We start from the raw sequence: 27,793 nt of genomic DNA on the forward strand, positions 1-27,793 counted from the left end.
GATGAATATCTCAAGCACACATAACTCATTGGAGGCCCGCAGATTAAAATGCTCCACTGTTGAGAGAATTGTAAACTCCTTGAGGAGGTAGGCCCTCATAGTGCTTAGTATGGTATTCTCTGTATAGTTATTTTTCACTGACCATATTTGACATATACTATAACATACTTTTCGTTGAGATTTCTTTAAAAAGGTAAGAACTGTGGGTTTCCTAATAGACATATTTAATAAATGTCTAAAAATATTTTATTGTACTTAATATTTCTTTTCTGCAGTTATTAAACCATTAAAATATCTTGTTTGAAATGTCACTGTATAATGAGTGTTAGAAATGCAGAGGTGAAACTCAAACTTGTTATAGGAAATACGTGGGTGTGGGAAAAGGGATTTGTTGTCTTAAAAGAAAAGCGTTTGGTAAAAAGTTTTTCTAATTCGTTTTATGAGCACAAAGCAAATGAAAGAGGGCTAGATATGAAAATGAGATATTGTTATGTGCATTTTTTTTTGTCGTCCCAGTGATTGATGTCAGCTTTCCAGGTATTGTGTTTTGATAACTAAATACTGAAAGTTAAAAAAATAAAAACAAATGGTATTAGTATTTTCAGCATTGGTGAGTGTTATACTATTATCATGATAATTGATATTTTTAACTATGGTACAATGACATGATTTTTGTGTTGACTTGATTATATAACGTTTAACTCAGGGCTGTCTTTGTTACCACTCTTCCTTGTTAGATTGCAAGCCTTCAGTGTTGTATCTCAGCCTATTTTGTTGTAGAACATATATGTTGTTTTTAAATAGAAGAGTCGTTTTGAGAATTGGCTGTTTTGTTTTTTACAATTCTAGAATTATGTCATATTTGTAAGAAAGAGAGACTTTGAGCAGACTGGTGGCCGAGTGGTTAAGTTTGAGTGCTCTACTTCAGCAACCCGGGGTTTTGCCGGTTCGAATCCTGGGTGCAAACATGGCACCGCTCGTCAAGTCATGCTGAGGCGGCATCCCACATGCCACAAGTAGAAGGACCCACAACTAAAAAATACACAAATATGTACCGGGGAGGAGCACTTTGGGGAGAAAAAGGAAAAATTTTTAAATCTTAAAAAAAAAAAGATTTTAAAATGTACATCATGATAATTTGACATACATATTCATTGTGAAAGAATTTGTTCCATCTAGTTAACAAACATGTCCATCACCTCACATATGTATACTTTTTCATTTTTTTCTTTTGGTGAGGAAGGTGGTCCTGAGCTAACATTTGTGCCAGCTCTCAAGGCATCTATATTGTAAATAACAGGATTCCCTTCTTTCTCAGGGTGGAATAACATTGCATTGTATATATACTGCATCTTTTTCCATTCATCTGTTGATGAGCACTTAGGTTGTTTCCATTTCTTGGCTATTGTGAATAATTAAGCAGATTTTTATAATCTAATTTTTGTCTTGAGAACCAAGTATATCTAGATGTGTAGAGCGTGCCCAAACTACAAATTGGACTTTATCCGCTCACCTTGATAATAGGTATATATTCCTCTAAAAATTTAATCTTCATAAGAATACAGCTTTATGCAGAGAAAAGAAACACTGATATTTTAACAGTTGTTGTTCTTATGTGTTTGCTTTTTTTTTTTTTTGAGGAAGATTAGCCCTGAGCTAACTGCTGCCAATCCTCCTCTTTTTGCTGAGGAAGACTGGCCCTGAGCTAACATCTGTGCCCATCTTCCTCTACTTTATGTGTGGGACGCCTTCCACAGTATGGCTTGCCAGGCAGTGCCATGTCCACACCCGGGATCTGAACCGGGGAACCCCAGGCCGCCGAAGCAGAACGTGCGAACTTAACTGCTCCGCCACCAGACCGGCCCCTAACAGTTGTCAGTCTTAAATTGTGGGCTTAGAGATGATTTTTTTGGTGTGGACGTGTGTAAACTTTTCCACATTCATCAAGTATTGTAGAATTAATACATATTTCTTTTATAATCTGACTTTTTATGTCATTTTAAAATACAGCTTCACTTAATAAACTTAATAAAATGTGCATTTCTTTTGAGAATGTAAAGTTCCTTTACAGTTATTACAGTTTTGTAAAAACATCTTTAAAGAGACTGGATAACCTGTTTTTTTGTTTTTTAAATACTGCAATTGCTCTTGTTAAGTTTGATATTTTATTTTAGGACATATTGATGCATTTACTTCAAAGCTTTTCCTGCTGGAAGAAATTACTTCAGAAGAATTAAAAGAAAAACTTCCAGCACTCAAGTAAGAAAGTTTGCTTTGTTGTTGTGGGAATTAAACTTGTTGATATGATCTCTAATTTTCCTTTATCTCTAAATATCGGTTAAGTTTAAATCATTTATTTTCAAGACTTTTAATTCTTTTATATATTGAGGCTTCCCCTGACCCAATTTGTGATCCATCTATACTAATCATCTCCATCTCCAAATTAAATATAATAGCAGTGGCACCAATCTTTCTACTGAAGACAAAGGAGGCTAGAGCAGGAGAGTGGCCCACTGTCTTAGAGGTCTGAGGAGCATACATTACACGGCTTTTCAGGGACGGAAAGGACAGTCACAGACTCTTAGTTCTCAGGATTGTAAACGCTCATTTAGACGTTACTCTGTTGTTTTCTTTTGTTATTAAGGGCGTTTCTCTTCCTGAGGAGCTGTAATTGTTAAGAGTATTTTTTGTCATTTCATTTTACTTGAATTTCCTCTGTTTAATAGGATTTCAAGTTTGTTTAACATCCTCCAACACATTCTGAAAAAATTAAGTAGGTAAGTATTTTTTGGATACTTTGCATTGAAATGTCTGGTTTTCTTGGGTGAAAATTAATAGGATCTTTGAATATATGCTGCTAGGGATGGATAGAAAGTAACCTAGAAATGCAAGACTTATCCTATTGTGTCAAAGTTGAAATTGTGAAAATGTAAATAAAAAGATAATATAATAGTATCTGGCTTTAATGAGCTTGCAATTACATTTTTCTATAAGGCTATTGTATTGATTTCCTGTTGCCACTGTAAGAAATTCTCACAAACTTAGTAGCTTAAAACAAAACAAATTTATTCTCTCATAGTTCTAGAGGTCAGAAATCTGAAAACGTTTTCACTGGACTAAACTCGTGTCAGCAGGGCTGGTTCATTTTGAAGGCTCTGAGGGGACAATCATTTCCTTGCCTTGGTTTTCAGCTAGTGGCTACCTGTATTCCTTGACTTGTGGCCCCTTCCTCCATCTTCAAAGTGCATCACTCAGATCTCTGCTTCTGTTGTCACATGGCATTCTTAAGCACATCTGCAAAACCACTAGAGGTAACATCCACAAGTTCTGGAGATGAGGATGTAGACATCCTGAGGGACCAATATTCAGCCTCTCGTGGCTATTTGTTTACATTTTCAGGATAAGCAAGCAACACAGAGCTGATGATCAGAAGTCCTTGGGTCCATGGCAAATCTTAGAATATACATTCTCCACCTGAACATTTAGCAAACTGTTTTGTTATGTGAACTTTTGCATTTCTTCTGTTATGCCCTTACCAAAAGATAAAGTAAAAAACAATTCAAGAGTCTGAACTAAAAGTCAAAAATCTCCGAGTTCTAACTCTCCTATTTAACTTATTGTGCAATTAGGTATCAGTTTCCATGCTTATAAAATGATGGTGTTGAGTTCAGTAATTTTTTAGGTACTTCTCAGTTGTGCAATTCTATGATTTTGTGCCAGGATTTTTATTTTATATATTCTGTTCTTCATGTAAAGCACACTTGCACATGAAATTTGCCAAATGCTTTTTGAAATTTTATTATCAAATATCTTAGTTTGTGTATTAGTTTTCTACTGCAGATGTAACAAATTACCACAAAATCAGTGTTGTAAAACAACACAAATTTATAATCTTGCAGTTCTGTAAGTCAAGTCTAACAGGTCTTCTCGGGCTAAAATCCAGGTGTCCGCAAGGCTACGTATTTTTCTAGAGGCTCTGGGTATGGTCTGTTTCCTTGACTTTTGTGGATTCCAGAGGCCACCTGCATTCCTTGGCTCTTGGTCCTTCCTCTTCCTCCATCGTCAGAGTTTCAAAGGCAAGTTGAGTCCTCACATCACCTCTCTCTGACCCCTTTCACAGTCACATCTCACTCTGAGTCTCTTCTGCCTCCCTCTTCTCATTTAAGGACTCTTATGATTGCAGTGACCCACTGAAATAGTCCAGCAAAATCTTACCATTTTAAAATCAGCTGAGTAGGAACCTTAATTCCATCTTAATTCCCCTTTGCCATGTAATGTGACATATTCACAGGTTGTAGGGCTAGGACATTGGCGTCTTTGGGAGGCCGTTATTCTGCCTACCATAGTTTGTCTCCATCCATGTACGTGGCGTTCCTAGGGCACTTTTAAGATACTGTTCCTTGGAGTGTCTTGTTCTCCGTGAATTCTCTGTGTAAACCAAAGCTTTCTTCATTTTTAGCGAAGGTAGTTAAGATCTATGGTTTTCACTGATAAAAGCTCAATCTTTGAAATGTTATTTATTTCTATTACCAAATCAATTATTGTTCATTTCCTTATATGGAAATATAAAAGTGATTGGGAAAAAAATTCTCTAGAGGTTAAGAATAATTCTCTGAACCTCCTTTGTCAATATCTGTTACTTTTCTGTTTAAAAAATTAATGAAAACATAACTAATCAGGTTTGTAGGCAGATCCATGTACCTAAAGTACGATTAGTCCTTATTTTATTATTTTTTTATTTTGTTGAGGTCATGCTGACTTTTAACATTGTGTAAATTTCAGGTGTACACTGTTGTATTTCAGATTCTGTAGAGATTGCGTTTTGTTCACCACCAGTCGTCTAGTTTTTATGCATCACCATACAGATGTGCCCTTTTACCCTTTTTGCCCTCCTCCCGCCCCGTAACCTCCTGCCCTCTGGTAACCACTGATCTGCTCTCCTTATCTATGTGTTCATCTTCCACATATGGGTGAAATCATAGGGTATTTGTCTTTCTCTGTCTGACTTATTTCATTAAGCGTAATACAATACCCTCAAAGTCCATCAATATTGTTGCAAATGGCACAATTTTGTCTTTTTTGTGGCTGAATAGTATTCCATTGTATATATATACACCACATCTTCTTTATCCATTCATCCATTGATTGGCACTTTTACGTTGCTTCCACGTCTTGGCTATCGTGAATAATGCCACAATGAACATAGGGTTGCATAAATCTTTTTAAATTGTTGATTTTGTATGCTTTAAATAAATACCCAGTGGTGGAATAGCTGAATCATATGGTATTTCTGTCTTTATTTTTTTGAGAAATAAAAAATACTGCACCAGTTTGCATTCCCACCAGCAGTGTGTGAGTTCCCTTTTCTCCACATCCTCTCCAACACTTGTTATATCTTGTCTTGTTAATTATAGCCATTCTGATGGGTGTGAGGTGATATTGTAGTTTTGATTTGCATTTCCCTAGTAATTAGTGATGTTGAGCATCTTTTCATGTACCTGTGGGCCATCTGTATATCTTCTTTGGAAAACTGTCTGTTCATATCCTCTGCCTATTTTGGGAGCATCAGGTTGTTCATTTTTTTGTGTTGAGTTGTATGAGTTCTTTATTTTGGAAATTAACCTCTTGTTGGATATATGATTTGCAAATATTTTTTCCCAGTTGGTGGATTATCTTTTCGTTTTGTTGGTGGTTTCCTTTGCTCTGCAAAAGCTTTTTCATCTGATATAGTCCCATTTGTTTATTTTTTCTTTTGTTTTCCCTTGCCTGAGTAGAGATGGTATTCTAAAAGATACTGCTAAGACTGATGTCAAAGAGTATACTGCCTGTATTTTCTTCTAAGAGTTTTATTGTTTCAGGTCTTACATTCAAGTCTTTAATCCATTTTGAGTTAATTTTTGTGTATGGTGTAAGATAATGGTCTACTTTATTTCTTTTGCATGTGGCTGTGCAGTTTTCCCAACACCATTTATTGAAGAGACTTTCTGTTCTCCACTGTGTGTTCTTGGCTCGTTTGTCAAAGATTAGCTGTCCATAGATTAATCTTTATTTTTAATGATATACTGTGGGGAAGAACTGATGTTCTCCATGGCACCTTTGAGCTAGAATATTGTAAAATCCCAAGAAAGCACAATATATTGATCATATCCTGATAGCTGTGTTGATACAGTGAATTCCTTAAAGCTCTCTAACAGGAAAGGGAAAATGTAGATTTGATGTTTGACAGAACTGATTATTGTGACAGTAGAAGATCATGATTAATGATATGGCCTGTAGAGTTCAACCTGGGTTTATATCTAAGCTCTGCACTCAGAACTTTGGGCAAATTGCTTAGCATCTCTAATTTCTGTTTATCTCTAATATAGGGTTAATTAGTATTATGCCTTGAAGGTTTGTTGTGGAGGATTTAATGAGAAAATAGTTGTAAGCAGTACAACAATTGTTAGCTCATGAGAGACATTCAATAGCTGTCAGCTGCTGTTGTTACTTTTACTCTCATAGCACCTCATATTGTGTTGTGATTGTGCATTGACTGTTTCGTCCACTTTATTTTAAACTGCTCTATAGTGAATGTGTCACATTCTCTTTTATGTCTCTATTTACCTATCTATTACTAGATACAAAGTAGGTGCAATGTTTGTTGACTGAATTAAAATTCCCTGTATAGGAATGCTATATATGTACCCTCATATATGTTGTCCATAGAGAATTAGGCAGACTGTTTGTTTCCCATTAAATTATTGAAAACTTACAAATTGCCTGATAATAACAGTAAAAAGAAAATAATTTTATGTCTTTAACTTTGGAATAAGAATTAAAATTAGTTGCCTAAAAGGCATGAAAATAGTTTTAAAAAGACTTCTTAAATCTCACTTGATTATAGAAGTATTTTTAGAGGTGGTGTTCCATTCCCATAGTTGTTTTCAATTTTACTGATTATGATTAGACAAATGCTGTTGAAATTGACACAGTAAGCCAATGAGTTGAGTTTCATTGTGTGGATTTAGCTTGCAGGAGGGTTCCTACTTGCTGTCTCATGCAGCAGAAGATTCTTCACTCCTGATCTACAAGACGTCTGATGGGAAAGTTACTAGGACAGCGTACAATTTGCATAAAACACACTGCGGCCTTCCTGGTGTACCTTCCAGTCTCTCAGTTCCCTGGGTCCCCTTAGATCCCAGTCTCTTATTACCATATCATATCCATCATGGAAGAATACCTTGTACCTTTCCACCTAAATCACTAGGTCCCACGACACAACAGAAGGTAAGATCTTTTTCAAAATTAAATGTTTCATTAGGTTGTTTATTATTAATCTATTTCACTGAGTGTACAGTATTTCAACCTGATGTCCACATTTGCCATGTTAATCACAACACCATTCCAAAAACTGTATCTATAGGAGGAGTAGATAAAATTGTATACTCTACTGAGTCCAGTTTTATGTCAGTGGAAGTTTCTATTTTTGTAAGGTTTATAAGTTAACTAAAGAAAATTCTGTTAGCTTGCCCAGTAGGGGCATGAGTAAGGCATCCACATAGTTAAATCCCTATGTTCCTATGAAAAGCAAAGTTATATTTTTTTGTAATTTTTATTTATGTATTCTGTTTCATTTCATTAAATATTTGAGGCAATTTGCAGAAGAATACATACAGTAAAATTATCATGATACAATTAAAAATTGATAAGTAGGATATAGAAAAATACAAAAACTGGTGTTAGTAATTAGTGAATGTAGTGCCTTATTACAAGTACAATAAAATGTTAAGGACTAAATTGTGTTTTGCTAAGTATTGCATAACTCAGTATTTATTGAGTTATAATTAATATTACTCTCTTTTTAGAATCCTTCCCAGAAATCCCAGTTGAATGATTTTTCTCTATCCGAAACTTTTGTAAAGCCATGGCTAGAGATACTCTTCACCATGTCGCTCATTCTTTATAGCATGTAGGAAATTCCAGTTTGAATTTAGTTGTAGAATAAATTTTGTTCTCTCCAAGTGAATCTGAATGTTTAGGAAATAAAAACACAGTGTATTTTTCTTTCCTGCTGCCAAAAATCTTTGAGTCAAAGTTATTGTCTGAGTTCTGTAATTTTCTCAAGATGTGTGCCCCAGAACATCTATCACTTGTGTACCATATGGGTATTTTCTTTCTGTGTTATAGTAAGTTAAGCTATAAATTCCCTCAAGTCCTTTGAGAAGTAGCTGGATTGCAAATCTGAGGAGTTTTTATAATTTACAGTGAACAGAGTTGTTTCTATCTTTCGGTTCTCTACCCTAATGTTACTGTTTGGAAGGATCCTTTTAGAAATGAGAATTCCTTGCACATTCTTAGTTAACTTTGGCTGAGAAAATATATAAATGTCGTTAACTATTTGCTATAGTGAAAGAAAGGAAAAAGTTAGTTGTGAGCGTTTTAAGCCATTCTATCTGCAGTTTTGGTTGGCTATTTCCAGTTTAAATTTAATGTCAGTAGTGATTTTTATAACTTCCTAAGGCAAAATTTTCTTAACTAACTTAAAAATAATCATTGAAAACTATTTTTGAAGGTTTTCTGTTTTTTATAGGATAATGATTTCCTTTTAATTTAGAAACTGATTATAGTCTCTTACCTATAACATGTAATTCTGTACAGGAGTGACTTATTCCTTTTTAGTGAAAATGAAGTTTAATACCTTGATGCAATTGCATATGTTCAGAGTTTGACCACATAAATACAAAGTTAAACAATTCAATTACATATATGTATACTACTGAGCACCTGTTGATTTATATTTTTAAGATGCTTCATGCGTTCAGTCCAGGGACAAATACTTGGTGAGGTTATCCAGGACCCGGTTGTTGTACAGTCTCGCGTTAGATGCAGTAGCCAATTAGATAAGTAATGCTTGATTTGATGTTTTATAAGCCCACGAATAGTTTGTGGTGCTCTCTTACACATCTCCCTACAATACAGCCCTACATTTAGTAGGAATTACCCTGCCTTCCTCCCTTACTTCCTCCTAGCCAGGCCATGGGAATGGGACTTTCTAGTCCATCCAAGGTAAGCCCAGGTAGGGGTTCTGGCCTTAGCTGCAATAGGAAAAGAACAAAGCTTCAGGAAGCCCGGAGAAGTACAACCCTGTATGAAACAGAAATCATCTACATGTCACAAGGTGGAAAAACTCATATAACAAATGTTTCTGCCTCTAATATGATTCCTGAGCCCCTAGTCTCCTTGAACTGAGATCCCATCTTTGTGTTGCACCTTAGGCGCTATACTGGAGAGGTACCCCAGAGAGCCTGCGACTGCCTTCTGCTGCTGGAGCAGAGCTTAATAGGGGAAACCCGTTTGCTTCCTGTGCTGCTCCTGACTTCTTCCACTTGCAGTGGCTCTGTGCCTATCCCTTTTCTCCTCCCACAATTTATGTAATTCATTACACACATACCTATGTACACACATACATGTATAATCTCGCAATGGAAGTTTCAAAATTTTTGCTCTCCTCAACGATAATTAGTCTGGTCAGTGTACTTTTATAGTAAATACCAGCTGAGTGGGGAGTGGTATAGATAGTCTAAAAATCACAGCACTTTTCTAATCAATATGTTATAAAAGTTCATCAGCTTCAGACAGATTGGCAGACTCAGTTCCCAACTCAGGTTTGTCTTTTCTAGTCATCAAATTGTAAACCAAAAAATGCCCCTAAAAAGACAAGATTCCCTTTCAGTGAGGGTAGCTGAAGTCTGATTCATTCTTTTGTTTTTTTAAAGATTTTATTTTTCCTTTTTCTCCCCAAAGCCCCCCGGTACATAGTTGTGTATTTTTAGGTGTGGGTCCTTCTAGCTGTGGCATGTGGGACGCTGCCTCAGCATGGCTTGACGAGCAGTTCCATGTCTGCACCCAAGATTCGAACCACGAAACCCTGGGCCGCTGAAGCAGAGCACGCGAACTTATCCTCTCGGCCACGGGGCCGGCCCCTGCTTCATTCTTAGTGAGCCAGTAGCCCCTTGGAGCAGTGCTAATAATATGTCTGTTGTATTAGGAATATGAGACAGCGTGCTTGGAGTTACAGGATCACCCATCACTCCCAGGTCTGGCATTCACTGGACAAGATGTGAAGAGACAGAAAGGGTGCCAGGTGGCTAGGGAAAATAGAGACAGATATTGACAGGTTCTGAGGAAACAGTTTCAGGCTATACAGCTTTGGTCCTTGTCTGCGAGGCCCGGCTTTCTCCGTTACCCCGTTAAAAACCTTTATGGTCTCTCTCTCAGCAGCCAAGGAGATGACAGCATTTCCAGATCTCATCTTCAGCAGGACTATAACTAGCAAGGGGTTGTATCTTAAGACTACACCTTCTCTCGTCTCTAGACTGTGTGAGCTAGAAAGTGAGGATGACTAGCAACTTGTGCTGAGGAAAAGTAGACATGAAGTAGAACCAGCACTCTAGCAAAGTTTCTTCCCTACTTCCCTTCTTCCTCTTTTCCCATCCTCTGTAGTCTCCTAGTTTTTTCTTCTTTTCTTTCTTTCTTTCTTTCAAGAATCTTTTCTTTCAGCCACTCAATTTTTCCTTTCTACTTGGGTTCTCTTCTCTTTCTTTCATGTTTACTTTTTTTCATTCTTTTGGACTCTTCTGTTTTCCTCACTCTGTCTCTTTCTCCGTTTCGTAATTTCTTTTCCCTCTGTCACCTCTGACCTTCTTGTGTCTCCTTTCCCTCCGTTCTTATTTTTCGTTTCTTCCTTTCTCCTGCCCTTTAGCTTCATAATATTGCAAACACATTGCTCAAAAGGCCTGTCATTCCCTCATTATCTAATTTAACATTTCACCCTCTTCCAAATTTAACACAGAGAGTGCTTTCCCCCTTCACTTCTCTCCGTCTGCCCTCACCTGTCTCCTTCCTTGGTTGTTATTTGAAACTTTAGTACTTTAAGACTGTCAGATTAAAGTTTGTTCAGAAGCAGCCAGGTGGCTGGGGATTAAAAATATGTAAAGGACCATTCACAAAGTAATTAGTCCATGTATAATGTGTAAATAATACATATTTATATACATATTTATATACGTTGTAAACGTGTTAAGCTGTTCTGTTCTTTGCTTCGTCTCTTAGGTTGGTGGAACGAGAATGCCTACACGCAGCCGCAGGAATCCAGTTTCCATGGAAACCAAAAGCCTGCCTGCTCAGCAAGTTGAAAATGAAGGAGTGGCTCCAAATAAAAGAAAAATAACTTAAGGACTCTACCATGGAAAATGAAGAAAAACCAGTTATAACAGTGTTGAATTTAGAAAAGCTTGAGGGGAAATAAACCTAAAAGATTAGTAGACAAGATGAACGTTTTTCTTTTAGTGTCCTTGAGAGTTCTTAGAGTGCCTTGAAAAAGCATATTGGCCGTATGAAGGAATGTTTCAACTCAGATAGAATATTATACTCTTAATACTTGACGTTTGAGGAAAGTCTAGATATGTCTTAACATTACCATGACAGGGAACTATGTAGAGAAGTAAAATACTTTTGTAGTTGACCTTTTCCAAAAATCATAAATAAGAATTTGCTTTTTCAAGAACAATATTTATCATTGTATGTTATGTTAATAATTTGGGTTATATCACCAGTCTTTTGAGATTGGCTCAAAACGTTAAATCTTGCCACTGTCAGAATTTTGAGCAATGTAAACCTTGTTTCTGATCTATTGTGACAGTTTTTATATACTATTTTAAAATGATTGTTGCAGGTTAATAAAGTTAATACCTTTAAAAACTTGGTGAAATTCCATTGCAGGAGCCAAAAACTAAAATTAAAAATAAACTCCCTGCCTCTACACAGTCACAAGTTAACAATTTCTTGTTGGGTAACCATCAGTTTGTTAAAAAAAAAAAAAAAAAAAACCAGAAAACTTGTGGTGTAACTGGTTTGGTGACGAATGCCTCTTCCTCTTGGATCAAATTCTAGGTGAGTATTGAAATGTACTATTGAAAGCAAAGAGGTGAGCATGATTTCCAGAAAAATCTCATTATTTCATCTAACATATGGTAAAACATAAGCTGTTTTTTCCTCATCTATACTAGTTCATTTAAATTTTCCAGGACCACATAGGTGAATTTGGAAACGGGCATGATCAGCTGATAATTACTGTAGCCAGTTTGGACTTAAGGAGTGGACTTACTTAATTTTTGTGTCCCGTTCTTTAAAGTGCACTAAAGTTTTCAGAAATATGTGTCATTTGTAAAATACAAATCTTATAATCCAAGGCAATATTTGCTTTGCTTTTGGAATTTTTTTATGTGTTTTACATTAGTATAAGAAATTAGTCCTAGAAATTTTCTCACTATTATTAAGTAACAGTTGAATATTTTTATCTTCAACTCCTAAGTTTTTTTTCTTTTGATTTTTTTTGGTCAGTTGTAAATTTTTTAATTAGTGAGTAATTATTAGTAAAATTGTTTTATGTATTCTAATAATAATTTCCCGTCCTGCCATTCCCTTTTCGAAGCATTGAGCTTTCTGTTTAGCTCGATGTTTTTAGCTTGGTTGCATACTCCCGTATCCCAGAGTGTTTTAGTTGTGAATCATTTGGCAGTGAGTGAAGGGAGAGGCAGGGATTCCCTTGGAATTTGCTCTTTTCAAAAAGCTAGACAGTGATTTCTTCAGACTTCTGGATACCACAAAGACTTGACTTTCACTTTTTTAATACTACTTTTTACTTAGTAAAATGTGTGATCTTGCAAGTGATTATTTTGAAATAATCTTAGCCAAACATTTCAGTAACCCTGATAATATATATAAAGCTGGTCTTAGTTTTTCACTTGTGCTTAGTCAAGCATTTTTCTCTTGATGTATATTTGAACGTATCTTGTGTTCTTTTTCTTGATTTTTAGTACTGAGAGTGTATAAGCAACAAAATGACATTGGCAATACGAGCAAAGATTTTTTTTTAAGGAAAAAAACAAAGACTCAGTGTTGGCAAGGATGTGATGCACCTGGCCCACTTACACCTCCATGCTAAAGGTGTAATTTATGTATACCTCTTGGAAAACGTTTAATTCAGTAAATGTTTTAGTTCATCCGTGTGCCATGCAATCTACAGTAGGTCCCCAATGTTACTGTCTCATAGCATTCTTTTTCCACATATCACAATATTTTTTTTCATTTACTATCGAAATTCTTCTTGAATACACTACAAGCTGTACAAGGGCGGGGGCATATTGGTTTTGTTCACTATTATGTAACAGACACCTAACATAGTGTCTGTCATGTAGTTTCTTAGTAGATGGAGGTTGAATATGTGAATGTCTAGGTTTCAGGGATAGATTTCCTCTTCCCGGAGCTCACAGTCTAGTGGAGGACACAGTACTGATCTGTGTGATAAGTGCTTTGATAAAGTAATATAAGAAAGTCATAACCTGGTCTTAATAATTAAGGAATGTTTTCTGAGATGGAGCTAGAGCTGAGTCTTTTAAAGAAATATGAAAAGGAGTTATAAGGAAAGAATGAAAGATCTTCCACACAGAAAGAAAGCAGCATATGCAAAGGTGAAGGATGGCCAGATTATAGGCTGTGAACATGGGAGATGAGAGAAAAAGCTCTAGGACAGGAGCAGACATGCCATGCTATGACATTTGAATTTTGTCCTCTGCAATGTGGCAACTAGTAGTGAATTTTAATGAATCAGATATGATTCAGATGAATCAGATATGTTTTTGAAAAAGGTATTGTTGGCATTAGTCTAGAGAATGGAATGGAGCTGGGAAAGACTGTGGTGAAATAGAAACGTTAGAAAGGCTGTGTTGTAGTAACTGGAAAATAGTAAAGGCCTTGATATAAAGCAGTAAGAGTAAGGAGAGGCTCAAGCGACAGGAGAAGAAAATAACTTGGTGATACACTAGGTAGGTAGAGTCAAATATGACTTCTAGGTTTCTCATTTGGGATACCAGGTAAATAATTGTGTTCCTCCTTGAGAAAGTAGGAAGAGGAGTGTGGTTAGAGTAGGAAGAGAGTTCAATTAAAGTGTTCATTTCCTTTCACCATTTCTCTTCCTTGGATTCTGGGTTTGGATGCAATATTGCTTATGTGTTGCTGCATAATTACCCCAAAACTTAGCTAGTTAAAACAGCAAACATTTATCATCTCAGAGTTCCTGTGAATCAGGAGTCCAGATGCAGCTTCGCTGGGTGCCTCTGGCTGAAGGTCTCCTAAAGTTGCAGTCAAACTGTTGGCCAGGGCTGCAGTCATCTGAAGGTTTGACTGGAGCTGGAGCATCTGCTTCCAAGAAGGCTCACTCGTGGTGCTGGCGAAAGTCCTCAGTCTCTCACTGGTTGTTGGCAGGAAGACTCATCCTGCATGTACCTCTACATAGGTCTGCTTGGGTGTCCTCGTGACACGGCAGCTGGCTTACTCCAGTGAGCAATCCAAGAGAGAGTGAGGAAGCCACAGTGTCTTTTAGTCTTGGAAGTCAAATAGTGTCACTTCTGCCACATTCTTGTTAGAAGTAAATCACAGTCTGCACTCAAGCTCCACCTCTTGAAAGGAGAAATATAAAATTAATTTGTAAACATTTTTTAAACCACCACAAATGCCATAAACATTTTAGGGATATAGAGGAAGAATTAGGTGTAGGATGGAGAGAAAAGAAAGGATACTTTCTTCTGAAATGTCTTATTACCAATGTGTTAAATATGAGACAGAAACAGTCGACGTCAAAGATAGTTGATAATTTGAGTTTTGAACTCAGAAGCCTCTGGGGTTTGGGTCTGATCTGCTGAGCAAAGCTTACTGAAAGAGTCGAGGCCAAGATGTATATTTCTAGGCCAGGTCTCTAGATTCCCTCATCAAATAGGAAGATTCAAACAGTTAAGGGGTCGCCTTGGCATATATGTTTACTTTCAACATATGAGCTACTGTTAGAAAGCGATCAAGCAAGGAAGTACAAAAGAGTTGTTTTTTATTGCTGTACATGCATGGGATAACCTGGTTAAGGAACTGGGGACGAAGGCATTCTGAGTGTAAATTAATGGCTGTTTTGAAAGTGAAGAAACCTAGAGTCTGTGATTAGTTAATTGAATTACTCCTTCCCTTTTGTTGAGAATATACATTTTTTGGAGGGGAAAAAGAAATCTTTTCTGTACTCCCTATCCTAGATTTTGCTTACCCCAAAACATACAGCATAGGAGAGTATGTGCATGTTAATCTTAAAGAGTCACACTCCACTAAGGCAGTGACATACTGATGCCAGGGGTTTCAGGTCTCTTTCAAGCACTGCATTAATGCAGCATCTGCTCCAGTCAGGCTCTACCAACACGTGAATTAGCCATTCTTGTCCCTGCCTGCATGTTTTTGCACATGAAGCTACCTCTGCTTGGATTTGTTATCACCTGTCGAAAACTTGCCTGTCCTCTATTGTTGATAATGCATCTTGGAACATCTATTGGATGTAATACATCATACGAATCTCTTGGGATTTACAGATAAATAAGATTGGTTTCTGCCTTAAGGGTATTTTCTAATCTAGTTGGGGAGCCAGATATGCACAGTTGGCTATAATACAGAGCAGAATGTTCAGGTGGCACAGTAATGTATAGGAATAAGAAGGATGCTTGGAAGTAAGAGAAATTCCTGGTAGAAATGACCTTTAAGCTGTATTTGAGAGACAGGTACAATATTAATATGAACAAAAAGGAAGCAGAGCATTGCAGGATGAGGGAAAACCATATGAAAAGTGCTGGTTTTAGGAAATGGCAAATATGCTCGTGTAACAAGCATGGGGGCAAAAGATGATAAATGGAAGATGAAGTTGAAGAGGTAAATTAGAGCTTGATAGTGGAAGGGATGGACTGTTATTCCCAGAGAATTTGATTTGATTCTGAAGGCAAACAGGAGACATTGAAGACTTTTTGAGAAAAATAACATCAATTTCAGGAAAGTTAACAATATAAAGGATTATTTAGAGAGGAGAAAGATTTATGGCAAGGAGATGTTAACTATACAAATAGCAGGTGATGGAAAAGGTGTAGATTGGAAAGCCATTAGCAGCTATCAGATTTGACCCTACCCTGAAAATGAATGTTTACCTCAGGGGCCGGCCCGGTAGGCTAGTGGTTAAGTTCATATGCTCTGCTTCGGCAGCCCGGGGTTCACAAGTTCAGATCCCAGGCACAGACCTACCCACCACTCAACAAGCCATGCTGTGGCAGCATCCCCCATACAAAATAGAAGAAGATTGGCAACAAATGTTAGCTCAGCAGGAATCTTCCTTGCCAAAAAAAAAAAGATGTTGATATGAAATAATGGTCTAGAACTCCATATACATCTCAAAGAATTAAAAAAAAAGAACATTTACCTTATATAACATTGAGTCACAACTGGGACACTAGGTGTTGGGAATACAAAGATGAATTAAAGGTCACAGCGTATGAAATAGCTTGCATGTGTGGAATTATGAAGTGAGAAGTTTCTAAGACAACTGAAGTTTTCAGCCTGAGTCCTACCACTGACTTAAGTAAAAATGTTATAAGAAGAATATGGATGAGATGAAAAGACAACTAGTTAATGTTTTTAACCAGATGTCAGCAGTACAATTAAGGTGATGTCCTACAGAAACTATAGACTGAAAATGTGGGTCTGCAACTTAGCGGAGAGAAATAGATAGGAAGGCTGGGGGCCCACATTTAGGCAGATACACCAGGAAACAGGCTGGCATGTCTGGGACCAAGCTGGCCTTTCCTTTCTTTATTTTCCTCTACTTGCCCTTCATTTGGGGCAAGGGGCTGGGAGTTTGGTTACATCCCAGGTTAATTGAGCAAATAAATACATTGAGAATAATGGGAAAGAGAAAGGCAGGAATAAACTCTGTGGTGTTGGATTAGAATTGGAAGTATCAGAATGAGCTCATGGTACTTAATATATACATAGAGATGGAGAAACAGATGAACCTGTGTCTGTGTACATGTGCATACATTATTTCCTAGTTCTGCTGATAGGGTCTGGAAGCAATGATACTCTAGTAGCAGTGAGCACACCTAGCACCCAGATCTTGGTTTCTAAATCTCATTCTTCACTAAAAGAAATCAGGGGTCGTTGGAGAAATTACTAATTCCAAGACTGGGGCAGGGAAAATACAAGATGAACCTACAACCTTGTCTTGCACCAGAAAGGAAGAAAGTGCTCAAAGAATGGTGGGTGCATGTCGAAAGAACACAGGAGCTAGCCTAAAGGAGTTGCCAGGTCTCAGAAACTTTCAGCATGAAATAATGATAGTAATGGGTTGTAATCCTTGAGCAAACTAGTAATCCACAAGCTCATACTGATATCAATGAATAAATAAGTAAATGGGGAAGAAGAGAATACTCTGTTCTACAGGAGAATGCCAACCAGTAAATCTAGAGGGAATGATGGCATTAGAAAAATCACCAATTTGCAACCATTATAGTAATAATCATTTAGCTAAGAATCATCAAAGGATGCTAAATGTGGTGGGTGAAAATTTGATGGCAAATAGAAATATTTACATTGTCTTGAAGAATCTCCCTACAACATAGTTGTTATTATTAATGAGTATAACATACTTATTTACTTAATGCTGAAGAAACCTGGCAGAAACTATCTTTTTTTCCTGCTTTTTCTCCCTAAATCTCCCCAGTACATAGTTGTATATTTTAGTTGTGGGTCCTTCTAGTTGTGGCATGTGGGATGCCGCCTCAACGTGACCTGATGAGCGGTGCCATGTCTGCGCCCAGGATCCACCGGTGAAACCCTGGGCCACTGAAGCGGAGCGCATGAACTTAACCACTCGGCCATGGGGCCGGCCCCATGCAGAAACTATCTTAACCAAGTGATTAAAATTAGTATCACCATTAATAAGACAAATCAACAATGTGTCTTTCTTGGTATGCACCAAGAAGAGCACAACATCACTTTTGTGGTATATTCCTGCCAAATATGCATAAATCATGAGGAAATAGAGAAACACAAGTTGAGGCACTAGTCTAGACAGTAATTGGTCAACAATCTTCAAAAATGTCAGGGTCGTGAAAGACAGGGAAGCACTGTAGGACTGTTTCACTTAAGGATTCACTGTGACTCGCGATCCTGGTTTGGATTCTAGTCCATTAACGGGAATTATTGGAACAATTGGCACAACTTGAATGGAGTTTGTGGATTGCATGGTAGTAATGTGTCGGTATTAATTTCCTGATTTTGCTGTGGTTTTGTCAGAGCCTGCCCCTCTACTTAGGAAATAAACGCTGAAGTATAGATTGGTCCTGGGGCATCGTGTCTGCAACTTATTCTCAAACTGCAGGATTTGGGCAGAGAAGTGTGAACAGAGAGTCTTGATGAAAGCTATGTAATAACTATACGTACTATTTTTGTAATTTTTATATAAATTTGAGATTATTTCACAATAAAAACTCTGTAAAAAGGGCGTAATTCACAGTGTCAGGTACTATAGGCACGTCAAGGAGGGTGAAGACTGGGAGTAAAAGGCTATTGGATTCATCAATCAATCAGGCATAAAGACAAAAGTGTTGAAATGAAGTGGGGGGAAATCAGGGATTCCTGTTTTTAGGATCTGGGGCATGAAACTTTCCTTACAACTCAAACTCCTGAAAGGCTTTTCTCCTCTAAATTCCTACCGTACTTATTGTAACAGCACAGACTCTAAGTCTCAGATATTATCCTACATTATTCTCTTTCAAGTACTTTGTGTACATCCCTAAACAGATTTTAAGTTCCTCCCAGGCAATGTTTGTGTCTTTATACAGCTGTGTGTCTAACCCAAGACCAAGCACAGGGCTAGGCCAACTCCAGATGCTCCATCAATACGTATTAAATTGGGCTGATACCTATGAGCTCCCCATACACATGTCTAGGGGGAGACAATCCCCTTTCTTCCCTTCTTGTGTTCTTATGGCTGGACTAATAATAAAATTGACACCAGACCCAAACAGGAGGAAAACCTAGTTTGATACGTACGTATTGGAGATGATGGAGAGAGACGATGCTCGGAGAGTGAACAAAGCAGACCATATATATATCTTTTATGCAAAGAAACAGTAAATTTGTGAGGAATGACAGGACAAAGAACTTTAGATTAGAGATATGTGATTAGTAAGGAATTTAAGCAGAGTTTAGGCTTCAGGAAGTAAATTAGTAAGGTTTGTTTATGCAAGCTTCCAGGCCCTGAATTCCTAGCTCTGCTGATAAGGATGAAAGGAGAGTACCTTTCACGTGGGAGATTTATTTCATGCTTTCAGGGGGAACGGAGATAGAAGGGTCAGAACGCCATTTTTGCTCCTCAAGTAACTTTAATTCAAAATAATCAATATACTGGGGCTGGCCCCGTGGCCAAGTGGTTAAGTTCGCGTGCTCCACTTCGGCAGCCCAGAGTTTGCCAGTTCGGATCCTGGGCATGGACCTATGCACCACTCATCAAGCCTTGCTGTGGCAGCATCCCACATAGAGGAACTAGAATGACCTACAACTAGGAGATACAACTAGGTACTGGGGCTTTGGGGAGGAAAAAAAAAAAAAGAGGAAGGTTGGCAACAGATGTTAACTCAGGGCCAATCTTTCAAGAAAAGAAAAAAATCTATATACTGTTGTGGGATATTTGGGGGCAGCCTGCCCTGGGCCCCCATACCAGCATGTAACTAGGTTGTCTCCACCTCAATCTTAGACCTCCCTACTTACAAGGGCAAGTCTATGGGCCGCTATGAGCCCTGCACAAGAAAAGAAATTTAAAAACTTATTAAAGGCCACACCAGTCACCCCTCAAGAAAGGAAGAGCTTTCTCTATGTTTGGGATACATTTTTACAATACTAAGAGCAACAAAAGAAGCACAAATTCAGGTTAGAGTTAACGATTTGGAAGATACCATGTTGCAAAACCTCTTAAAAACATCCTACCTGGCAGCCAGAACTTGTGTGGACAGGAACATGTAGTCTGTGATTCTTCCTGGGGCAGCCAAAAACAAAAAAAAATCCTTATCTTATCAAAGGGAGAGCCCTGTGGCCAACCACTGGCAAGCTGAGAAGCAGCCCGCTCATTTACACAACTCAAGGCCTCCCCGGTAGGTGATGTTCTCCAACATCAAGGAAACACAAACCCTCCATAGTTTGCAAACAGGTCTTTCCACAAACCTCTACCCAACTTAGGCTCCTGAAACTATAAGGTTTTTTTTTCAGTTTTAGCCTGTTAGATGAGACTCCAAATAAATAAAAGAGGATATTGTGTCCAGGGAACAGTCTTACTGACTGCAGAATCCTCCATGAGACTGGGCCCTGGTGGCCCAGTAGTTAAGTTCAGCGCACTCTGCTTTGGTGGCCTGGGTTCGGTTCCTGGTGGAACCTGAGGTTCGGAACCATACCACTCCTGTTAGTGGCCCTGCTGTGGTGGCACCTAACATACAAAAAGAAGAAGATTGGCAGTGGATGTCAGCTCAGGGTCAATCTTCCTCAGGAAAAAAAAAAAGTGAGAAATCTTGAGTCCAGAATAAATGATCAAGTCATTACAATCTCTTTATTTACTTGAATGAGAAAGTTAACGTTTCTATACAACTTAAGAGAGAGAATGCATTTTATGGAATTTGTGTTTTATTTTTAACTATTTAGTAAGGGGTCCCAACGATATGCAAACAGTAGTTTTACTAATGTGAAAGATAAATAATTGAATACATTTTGCAAGTATAATGTTTGTCCTCTGCCTCACTGAAAGTGATGCAAATTCTAGTTTCCCAAGTGCCACAATGGGCAGCTGGGAATAGCCTCTGTCCACTGCCAATATGCAGCCTCATAAAATTTCATGATGAGATGAGTTCTTCCGAGTTCAGAAAGAGGGTGAAGAAAACTGAAATCACAGTGCATTAGGCTTGACCGTCTCCGGGTATGTGTGCATGTTGGGAGGCTAATAAAGTGGTCGGTCAGTCCCTAATTCAGTTTGGCTTTTTTTTTAATGCTACACTCTAGTGCCTGAAAACTTTTACTCCTAAGGAGCAAGGACTATGTAACTTAGGAAGTGCCCTAGGCCAAAATGTCATTTTGCATACAAAGGAGTGCTGAGTTTGCTGTCAGCCAAGCCTTCTGCCCCGCTGGAGCCTGTGCTGGAGTGAATTCACGTCTGTCAGTTGGGAAGTCTTCAGAATGTTAAGACTGTCAGTTGCAACCTGGAGAGAAGTAGGAGAGGTTGCGTCTTAGAAGTAGGCAGCCCAGAGCTGGAGTTTGTTGGAAGAGGCAAAGGTGCAGAAGGATGCGTTGTGTTAGACTCTCAGCTCCACCATTTGTAAGGCCATATTTCTCCCCTCTTTGAGCCTTGGTCTTTTCACCTGTAAAATATAGATATTTGTGCCTTCTCAGCACATTCTACAGGCTCTAGTGGCCTTCCAGTACATAATGGAGGTAAAAGTTCTTTTTAAACTGCAAGTCACTGTATAAATGTGAAGTATTGTCAGATCGAATCTATGAGAGAGGTCATTTGAGCTAAACCTTGAAAGAAGCTTGCCATACTGGAAGGGAAATTTCAGGCTGAGGCACCACGTATAATCGATGTTGCAGAGGTACAAACATGCCTACCGTGTTGGGACAGTAGGACATCCAGTGTGGCTAAGACCTGGCCGGGATGCCTATGCTAAAGGGACCAAAAGGAGCCTAAGAAAGGGTGCTGGGGAGAACTTGTCAATAAAAAGCCCCGGGTGCCTTCTTAGAGACTGTGGGTGTTGTCTTGAGATGGGAAGTAATCAGAGGCTTTTTAATGGGGGGTGGCAGTAGAGGTGGGCAACACAGTTAAGCTTGTATAATGGAAAGGATGGCTGTAATATGTAGGATAGATTGTGGGGGCAGAATAGAAACCAGGGAAGTCTGAGACCAGGGAGATAGGAGAGGGTATTTTTCAACCTAAACCTGAGGTTGCGTCATCAATCTTACTTGGCAATCTGTCACCTTTGTTTCTGTGGGACCAAATATGCCTGCCTCATTTGTGAGAACGTGGCCAAGCCAATGAGAAAGAAGGTGCAGATCTGAAACCTCCTGGAGTTGGACGAGCCAGAAATAGGGTGATAAGTACTACAGACCCTCATACAAGCTGTTCAGATGCCTCTCCTTCCTCTATGGCTACATGGGGTAAGGTTTCCTTTGTAAAAGTTATCATAAATTCCAACGATATCATTGGGAAGTGCACTCTAAATCTGGAAAACAGTTTGGAGTCCTCCCAAGAAACTCACTTAAAACAGGGTGGGTAACTCTTTAAATGCTACTTTTGCCTATTTGGTCTCTCTCCTAACATTTTAAAATTTGGACTCTGGGGCATAGGAAAGAAAAATAACGTGAGCCAAGCAGCTGAGCCAGATGCCCAAACTGAAACCTAAGTTGCCCTCCTTTCAGGGGCTTCAGGATCCCAGCAAGTCATGCTGTGAGCTCCTCCCCAGAATGTTTTAATGTTTGTGTGATATTTCTGTTAATGTTGAAATGTTGAAAATGGATACTACAGCCTCGAAAGAGAGCACTGGGGGCCCAGCACCACAACTGAGTGGTTAAAGTTCCACATGCTCAGCTTCGGTGGCCTGGGTTTGTGGGTTCAGATCCAGGTGCAGACCTACTCCGCTCAATAGCCATGCTGTGGAGGTGTCCCACATACAAAATGGAGGAAGATTGGCACAGATGTCAGCTCAGGGCAGGTCTTCCTCAGCAAAAAAAAAAAAAGAGAAAATAGTGGGCTTAACCAGTTAAAGCTAATAGTAATGTGGAGACCAGCTTTGCCACCCTATGTGGATCTCAGGTCATGTCCCCCACCCATTCCTTTTCAGTTTGATATCAAAAGTATGAAGGCTTCATGGTTTTTTGTTTTGTTTTGTTTTGCTTTGTTTTGTTTTTGCTGAGGAAGATTCTCCCTGATCTAACATCTTTACCAATCTTCCTCAATTTTGTGTATGGGTCGCCACCACAGCATGGCCACCGACAAATGGCGTAGGTCCACACCCGGGAACTGAACCCAGGCCACTGAAGCGGAGCATGCCAAACTTAACCACTAGGCCAGGGGTCCGGCCCTATCATGTTTTTTTGTTAACAATACAAGGCAGAAAGTTTTATTATGTACATAACTTATTAACAGACTAATTTGTTAACCCCCTAGCAGAAACAATATTAACGTTCTGCTAAATGATTTCTGTTTATGAAGGAAGAAGAACTTCAGCCCCAGAAGAGTGGTCAGCCCTTGTGAGCACGGGCTGGGGGTGACTCTGAACTGACTCTGCATCCGCTAACTCTGTGCCTCCTGCTTTTCCTCTTCAGCTGCCTGGAGTGTGTTCCAGCTCTCCACAATACCCACAGGAATGCCACTGGCTCTGGAAGAGGAAAGGGATTGATGGTGGTAACTGAATCCATTTTGATGGTGACCTACGCCAGGCTGATGTCATTCATTGGAAACTGCAGCAAACTTGGCTATTCTTTTACCAATGGGGTATTGGTTTTTTGAGACTGTCTTTGGTGTATAAGTACCTCATCCAAAAAAAATATGTCATTATTGAAGATTCCATTTCAGTCCACTATATTTTTGGACATTTTCACCAAAAAAATTAATTACTCCTAAATAGCATTACATGATTTTGAATATTTAGTGTCTGAGGAACTCTGAAAGCTTTATTGGACTGATAGATATGCCTTTCAGACATCATATCAGAATGATCGAATTTCCTTAAAACTGAAAAGTAAATACTGCTGAGTCCATTGAACAATGTAATCAAGTGAGGACTGATATGGCTTCATGTATATTTAACCCCAGGTGGCAGTATCCTCTCCTCCTACTATCCTTTTCCCTCTTGGTCACGAGCCTTGGCTCAGAATGACCTTTAGCTCTTCCTCAAGACTCCTCTCAAGGGGCCAGGATCCACCTTGGATCTGAGGGTTATACCTAAGTAGAGGAGTTCCAAAAATATTTCACAATGGTGGCATTAATCAAATCAATATATACCTTCTCCGGTGACTAATTCTTTTTACCTCTTTTTATACTGGAACGGTCTGTTTAAAGATTAGCGGCCACACCTCTCTACACTGACACTTTCCGCAGAAATAGAATCCGTTGGTGTACGATACATTTCCTCTTTTATGGTTGCGCAATGACTTCAAACAGCTAGGAGTGATTGTAAATGCATTGACCAAGATGAAATGCCTTACTTCCTTTCTCTGATGGTTTATTGCCCCTCACAGAGTTAGGCATTCTTTTAGCAGTTTGACTCTATTTCTGATACATTTGTCAAATTATAATTGCTTATGTACCCCCACTAGACCTTGAGGCTGGACTTAGCATGTTTTTTCCTATTATGCATCTGTTACACAGTCCTGCCCTGGTGCCTGGCGTATGGTGGATACCCGATGTTTTTAAACTGAGTGAATTTGTCTTGAGTGTTCCTTGATTTTTGCAGCAGACAAATACTGGCAGCAGGTGATCAAAACCAATTAAGCTTCTATCTGTACTAGATTAAGCATTTCATCAATTTCCTAGAAAAATATGTGTAAAATACTTGATAAATGACAATGTTCATGTAATTGATATTTAAAGAGGAAAGATGGGGGTGCTGGAGATAGGGAGACCACTTGGGGAAGATTTCTGAGTTAGGAGTGTTGTGAGTTATTTTTTTTTTCATTCTCTTACAATCTTAACAGTTTTTCTTACATTCTTTCCTTTTGAGCTGTGACATAACCTGATTATTAGAGTTGTTTTTTTGCCCCTCCCTAGTTGCTATAGCTAGTGAATCATAGAAACCAGAGAAGGGAAAGACGGGTGAAATCATCTGGTTCATCTCCAAATTAGGGAGTGGAGCATTGGGATTTGGAGAAGACTAACCTCTTGTTTGAAAAAAGAAAAGAAAAAAAAACTTCAACTAGAGCTGATGAGAGCAGCTCTCCCGTCTGTTCACCTTTTGCTTCTCCCACAATCCTGAGATCCATCCTCTTAGAAGGCAATCAGGGATTCTTATCAAGGGCCCCAGGAGCACCAGATGCCAAAGTATTAAGGAGTTGAACAAAAATTCTACTGCCTGAATAATAAAGTTGGATTATGAATCCTTCAGTGATTGTTTTAATGGAGTCTTACAGAATTTGAAACTCTGTTTCAGCAAGGCCTTACGAATTTAAGAGCTGGCAAAGAACTTACAGAGGATCTGGGCTAAAATGTCCAGCTCCCAGCTGCAGAAACTAACAAGGGGTTGTTAAGAAATTATAGCAATGCCTAAGTCAAGAGTACAGACCTCTCAGTGCGTGTCTCTCTGTGTCACAGTCGCACAGTGTCCTCCCTCACAATGCTCCCCTCCACTGTTGTCTTCTTCCTCTTCCCCTCTTCTTCCTTCTTGTTCTTGTTCTCTTTTGCAGTGTTGTTTGAAGAAACGGCAGAGATGACTTAGCATCAGTGTCTGCTCTACGTGTCAGCCAAGCCTCATCCACTTGTCCTTGGGCCACAGAGGCAAGTGGATGCCATTTCAGCCACATCTGCAACCTGTCTACCACAGTCCTTGCTTCCCTCCTACTTGCCTCTGTGTCGTTCCAGCTGCAGAACCTCGACTTCATCTCCTATTCAGACTCTGCTCTTGACCTTTGAATTTTTTCACGAATCACAGTGTCCTTGGCTCCTCCCTTGGTACCTCGCTTAGTTCTCCCCCAACTTCTGATGTCTTCCTATGGTATCCCTGCACCAGCTCTGACCTCCTACATTACAAAACCTTCCCCATACTGCTTGCCCTTTGCCAATGGCCCCTTACAGAGTGGGGAGGAATATTTGTACCCTATCAATAGTCATAGCATCTGCATACGTGTGTCCCCAGTGTAAATCCCCATATCTAGTTACCCAAGTATGTTATCACAGGCTCACATTATGGAAATCTAAATTCTTTTGTGATATTAGAGATATTCAACAGTTGCCTGTTATTTTTATTTTGATAATATTCTACATGGCCTCATCTCACTTTAAAGTGATCTTTCTCAATCGCAGCTATACATTTGAATAACTTAGGAACCAAAAACATGCTGGGATCCCATGATTCAAAGAGTCTGAATTAAAGCCACAATTTTGTATGGGTATATTCAATTACACAAGGGATACTCTTTCCAATTTGGACAAAAATGGAATGCAGAGAAAGAAAGTCAATCGTATTTGATAAAAACGATTTATTGATCTAATAGTCAGAGAGAGAAAGTTGTTATTCAAAGTACTTCCATTTAGGAATCCTATTGGGCCTGTTTTAATGAATAGATAAAACTAGTTTATGTTTAGTAACATCCATGTGCATATATATAATTAATGTGCCTAAATCTATGAAGTTTTCATATTAAGGATTGAGCTTTAGAGCTAAAAGAGAACTTGAAGATTTTCTCATTTTGCACATAAGAATCAGAATCAGAGAGCCTAAGGGATTTGTCCAAGTACACCCAATTAGGATAGGAGTTAGGACCAGCCCCTCTGCCTCCTGACATCTGTGATGATTGGCACAGGACCCAGAAATAGAGTGCAATCCAACAAAGTCAGGGCTGTAAAGATGCAGAGGCTGTGATGGGTTCACACTGGGCAAGGTGCTGGAGTTGCAAAGATGAACAGGAGCTCCCAGCCTGATGGGGAAGCCTGAGACATCGACAGTCCTCGTACCATGAGATAAAGATACAGGGTTAATGAATAAAGAGGTCTACTCTACCCTTCCCATAAACCACATGCCACAAGTTATCTTATTTATTATATTAATTTGCTTAGCAAACCCTTTTTTTTCATACGCTGTATGAAATATGTAACCTTTGGCCCTGCCTACGTTGTATTATCATAGATTCTGATTAGAGGAATCAAAATCAAACGAGATTTTACAATATTGGGTGTTTTCTTTGTCAGCAGAGGGTGCTACGCTATCCAGCTTTTCCTCTATAGGTTTTTAAAATTGTCTTTTCTTTAATAAACTATATGAAAAATACCATCAGGAAGATAAAAGTTTTCCCCAAAGCCTGGCACAGGCTGTCATAATCTTAATGTGTAAGAAGGAAGCCCTTTTTTCACTAGCTGTGTATCTTTTTGCTTTTTTCAACTATTTTTAAAATTATAGAAGTAATATGTGTTCACTGTTAAGAAAATCAACTAATATAAAAATTGCATATAATAAAATGGGAACATTCTCCTTTACACATATACATCAATCTTTGTCTTTCCCCATAGGTAACTAATATCAGTTTGGGGTATATCCTTACATATGTGTGTCAAATATATGCACACACCCACACACATATGTAAATGTGCATACATGTAAATATTAACATAAGTAGAATCAAATTAGTCATATTATTCTAATTGACTTTTTTTCGCTCAGACAACATAAGGTCTTCAAAGTTTAAAAAATATTCGAAACACTCAAAATGTATGTAGTGGACAATTAATAAAGATGAAAACTTTCAAAGTGCAGTTATCTCTTTTGTGTGTGTTTTCACATGAAAAATACTGTCCTATTTTGAGCATACTCTAATGCTAAGAGATATATATTTTATTACAGAATTAGGATTTTTCCACTGATAGCAGATACTTAGCACCTAAGTATTTGTATATATTTTGTGCCAAATTATGTGGAAAATGCTGCTTGAAGAAACAATAGAGGCTGATAGGATTTGAAATATTCATCCTCTGACTTGCCAAAATGTAAAAATGCAGTAAAATGTGCTGAGGTAGAAACTAAGATGCTTATAGCTCAGGAAGCATCCCAATGTCCCAGGGAGTTAACATAAGAAGGCTCATGATGGGGTGGACACTTGTTGCCAAAACATTTTCCATCATGCTGTACATATCAATATTGTAACAGAATGCCAG

The 27,793-nt window shown here is 38.5% G+C and overlaps 1 protein-coding gene and 1 long non-coding RNA gene across 11 annotated transcripts in view; both read left to right on the top strand.

The window, feature by feature from the left end:
* The window catches only part of ICE2 (interactor of little elongation complex ELL subunit 2), a 65,364-nt gene extending 53,625 nt beyond the window's left edge, over positions 1-11,739 (top strand). For 9 of the 10 annotated variants that reach the window (XR_011426125.1, XM_023627758.2, XM_001499811.7 and 6 more), the window contains 4 exons: positions 2,175-2,259; positions 2,727-2,777; positions 7,008-7,266; positions 11,092-11,739. Coding sequence is in view for 8 of the 10 variants with exons in the window: in XM_023627758.2 (XP_023483526.2) it covers positions 2,175-2,259; positions 2,727-2,777; positions 7,008-7,266; positions 11,092-11,214 (518 nt within the window). In the remaining 2 variants the exon portion in view is untranslated. Of the gene's footprint in view, positions 1-2,174; positions 2,260-2,726; positions 2,778-7,007; positions 7,267-11,091 lie in introns of those variants that run through there. The other variant, XR_011426127.1, reaches the window with a different exon arrangement.
* Positions 11,740-21,111: 9,372 nt separating this feature from the next.
* Positions 21,112-25,046, top strand: LOC111767574 (uncharacterized). Its single transcript, XR_002799356.2, has 2 exons — positions 21,112-22,089; positions 23,257-25,046. It is a non-coding gene; the product is annotated as an uncharacterized lncRNA (long non-coding RNA).
* The last annotated feature ends 2,747 nt before the right edge of the window (positions 25,047-27,793 follow it).

This window comes from Equus caballus, chromosome 1 (genome assembly GCF_041296265.1).
Source record: "Equus caballus isolate H_3958 breed thoroughbred chromosome 1, TB-T2T, whole genome shotgun sequence".
Classification (NCBI taxonomy): domain Eukaryota; kingdom Metazoa; phylum Chordata; class Mammalia; order Perissodactyla; family Equidae; genus Equus; species Equus caballus.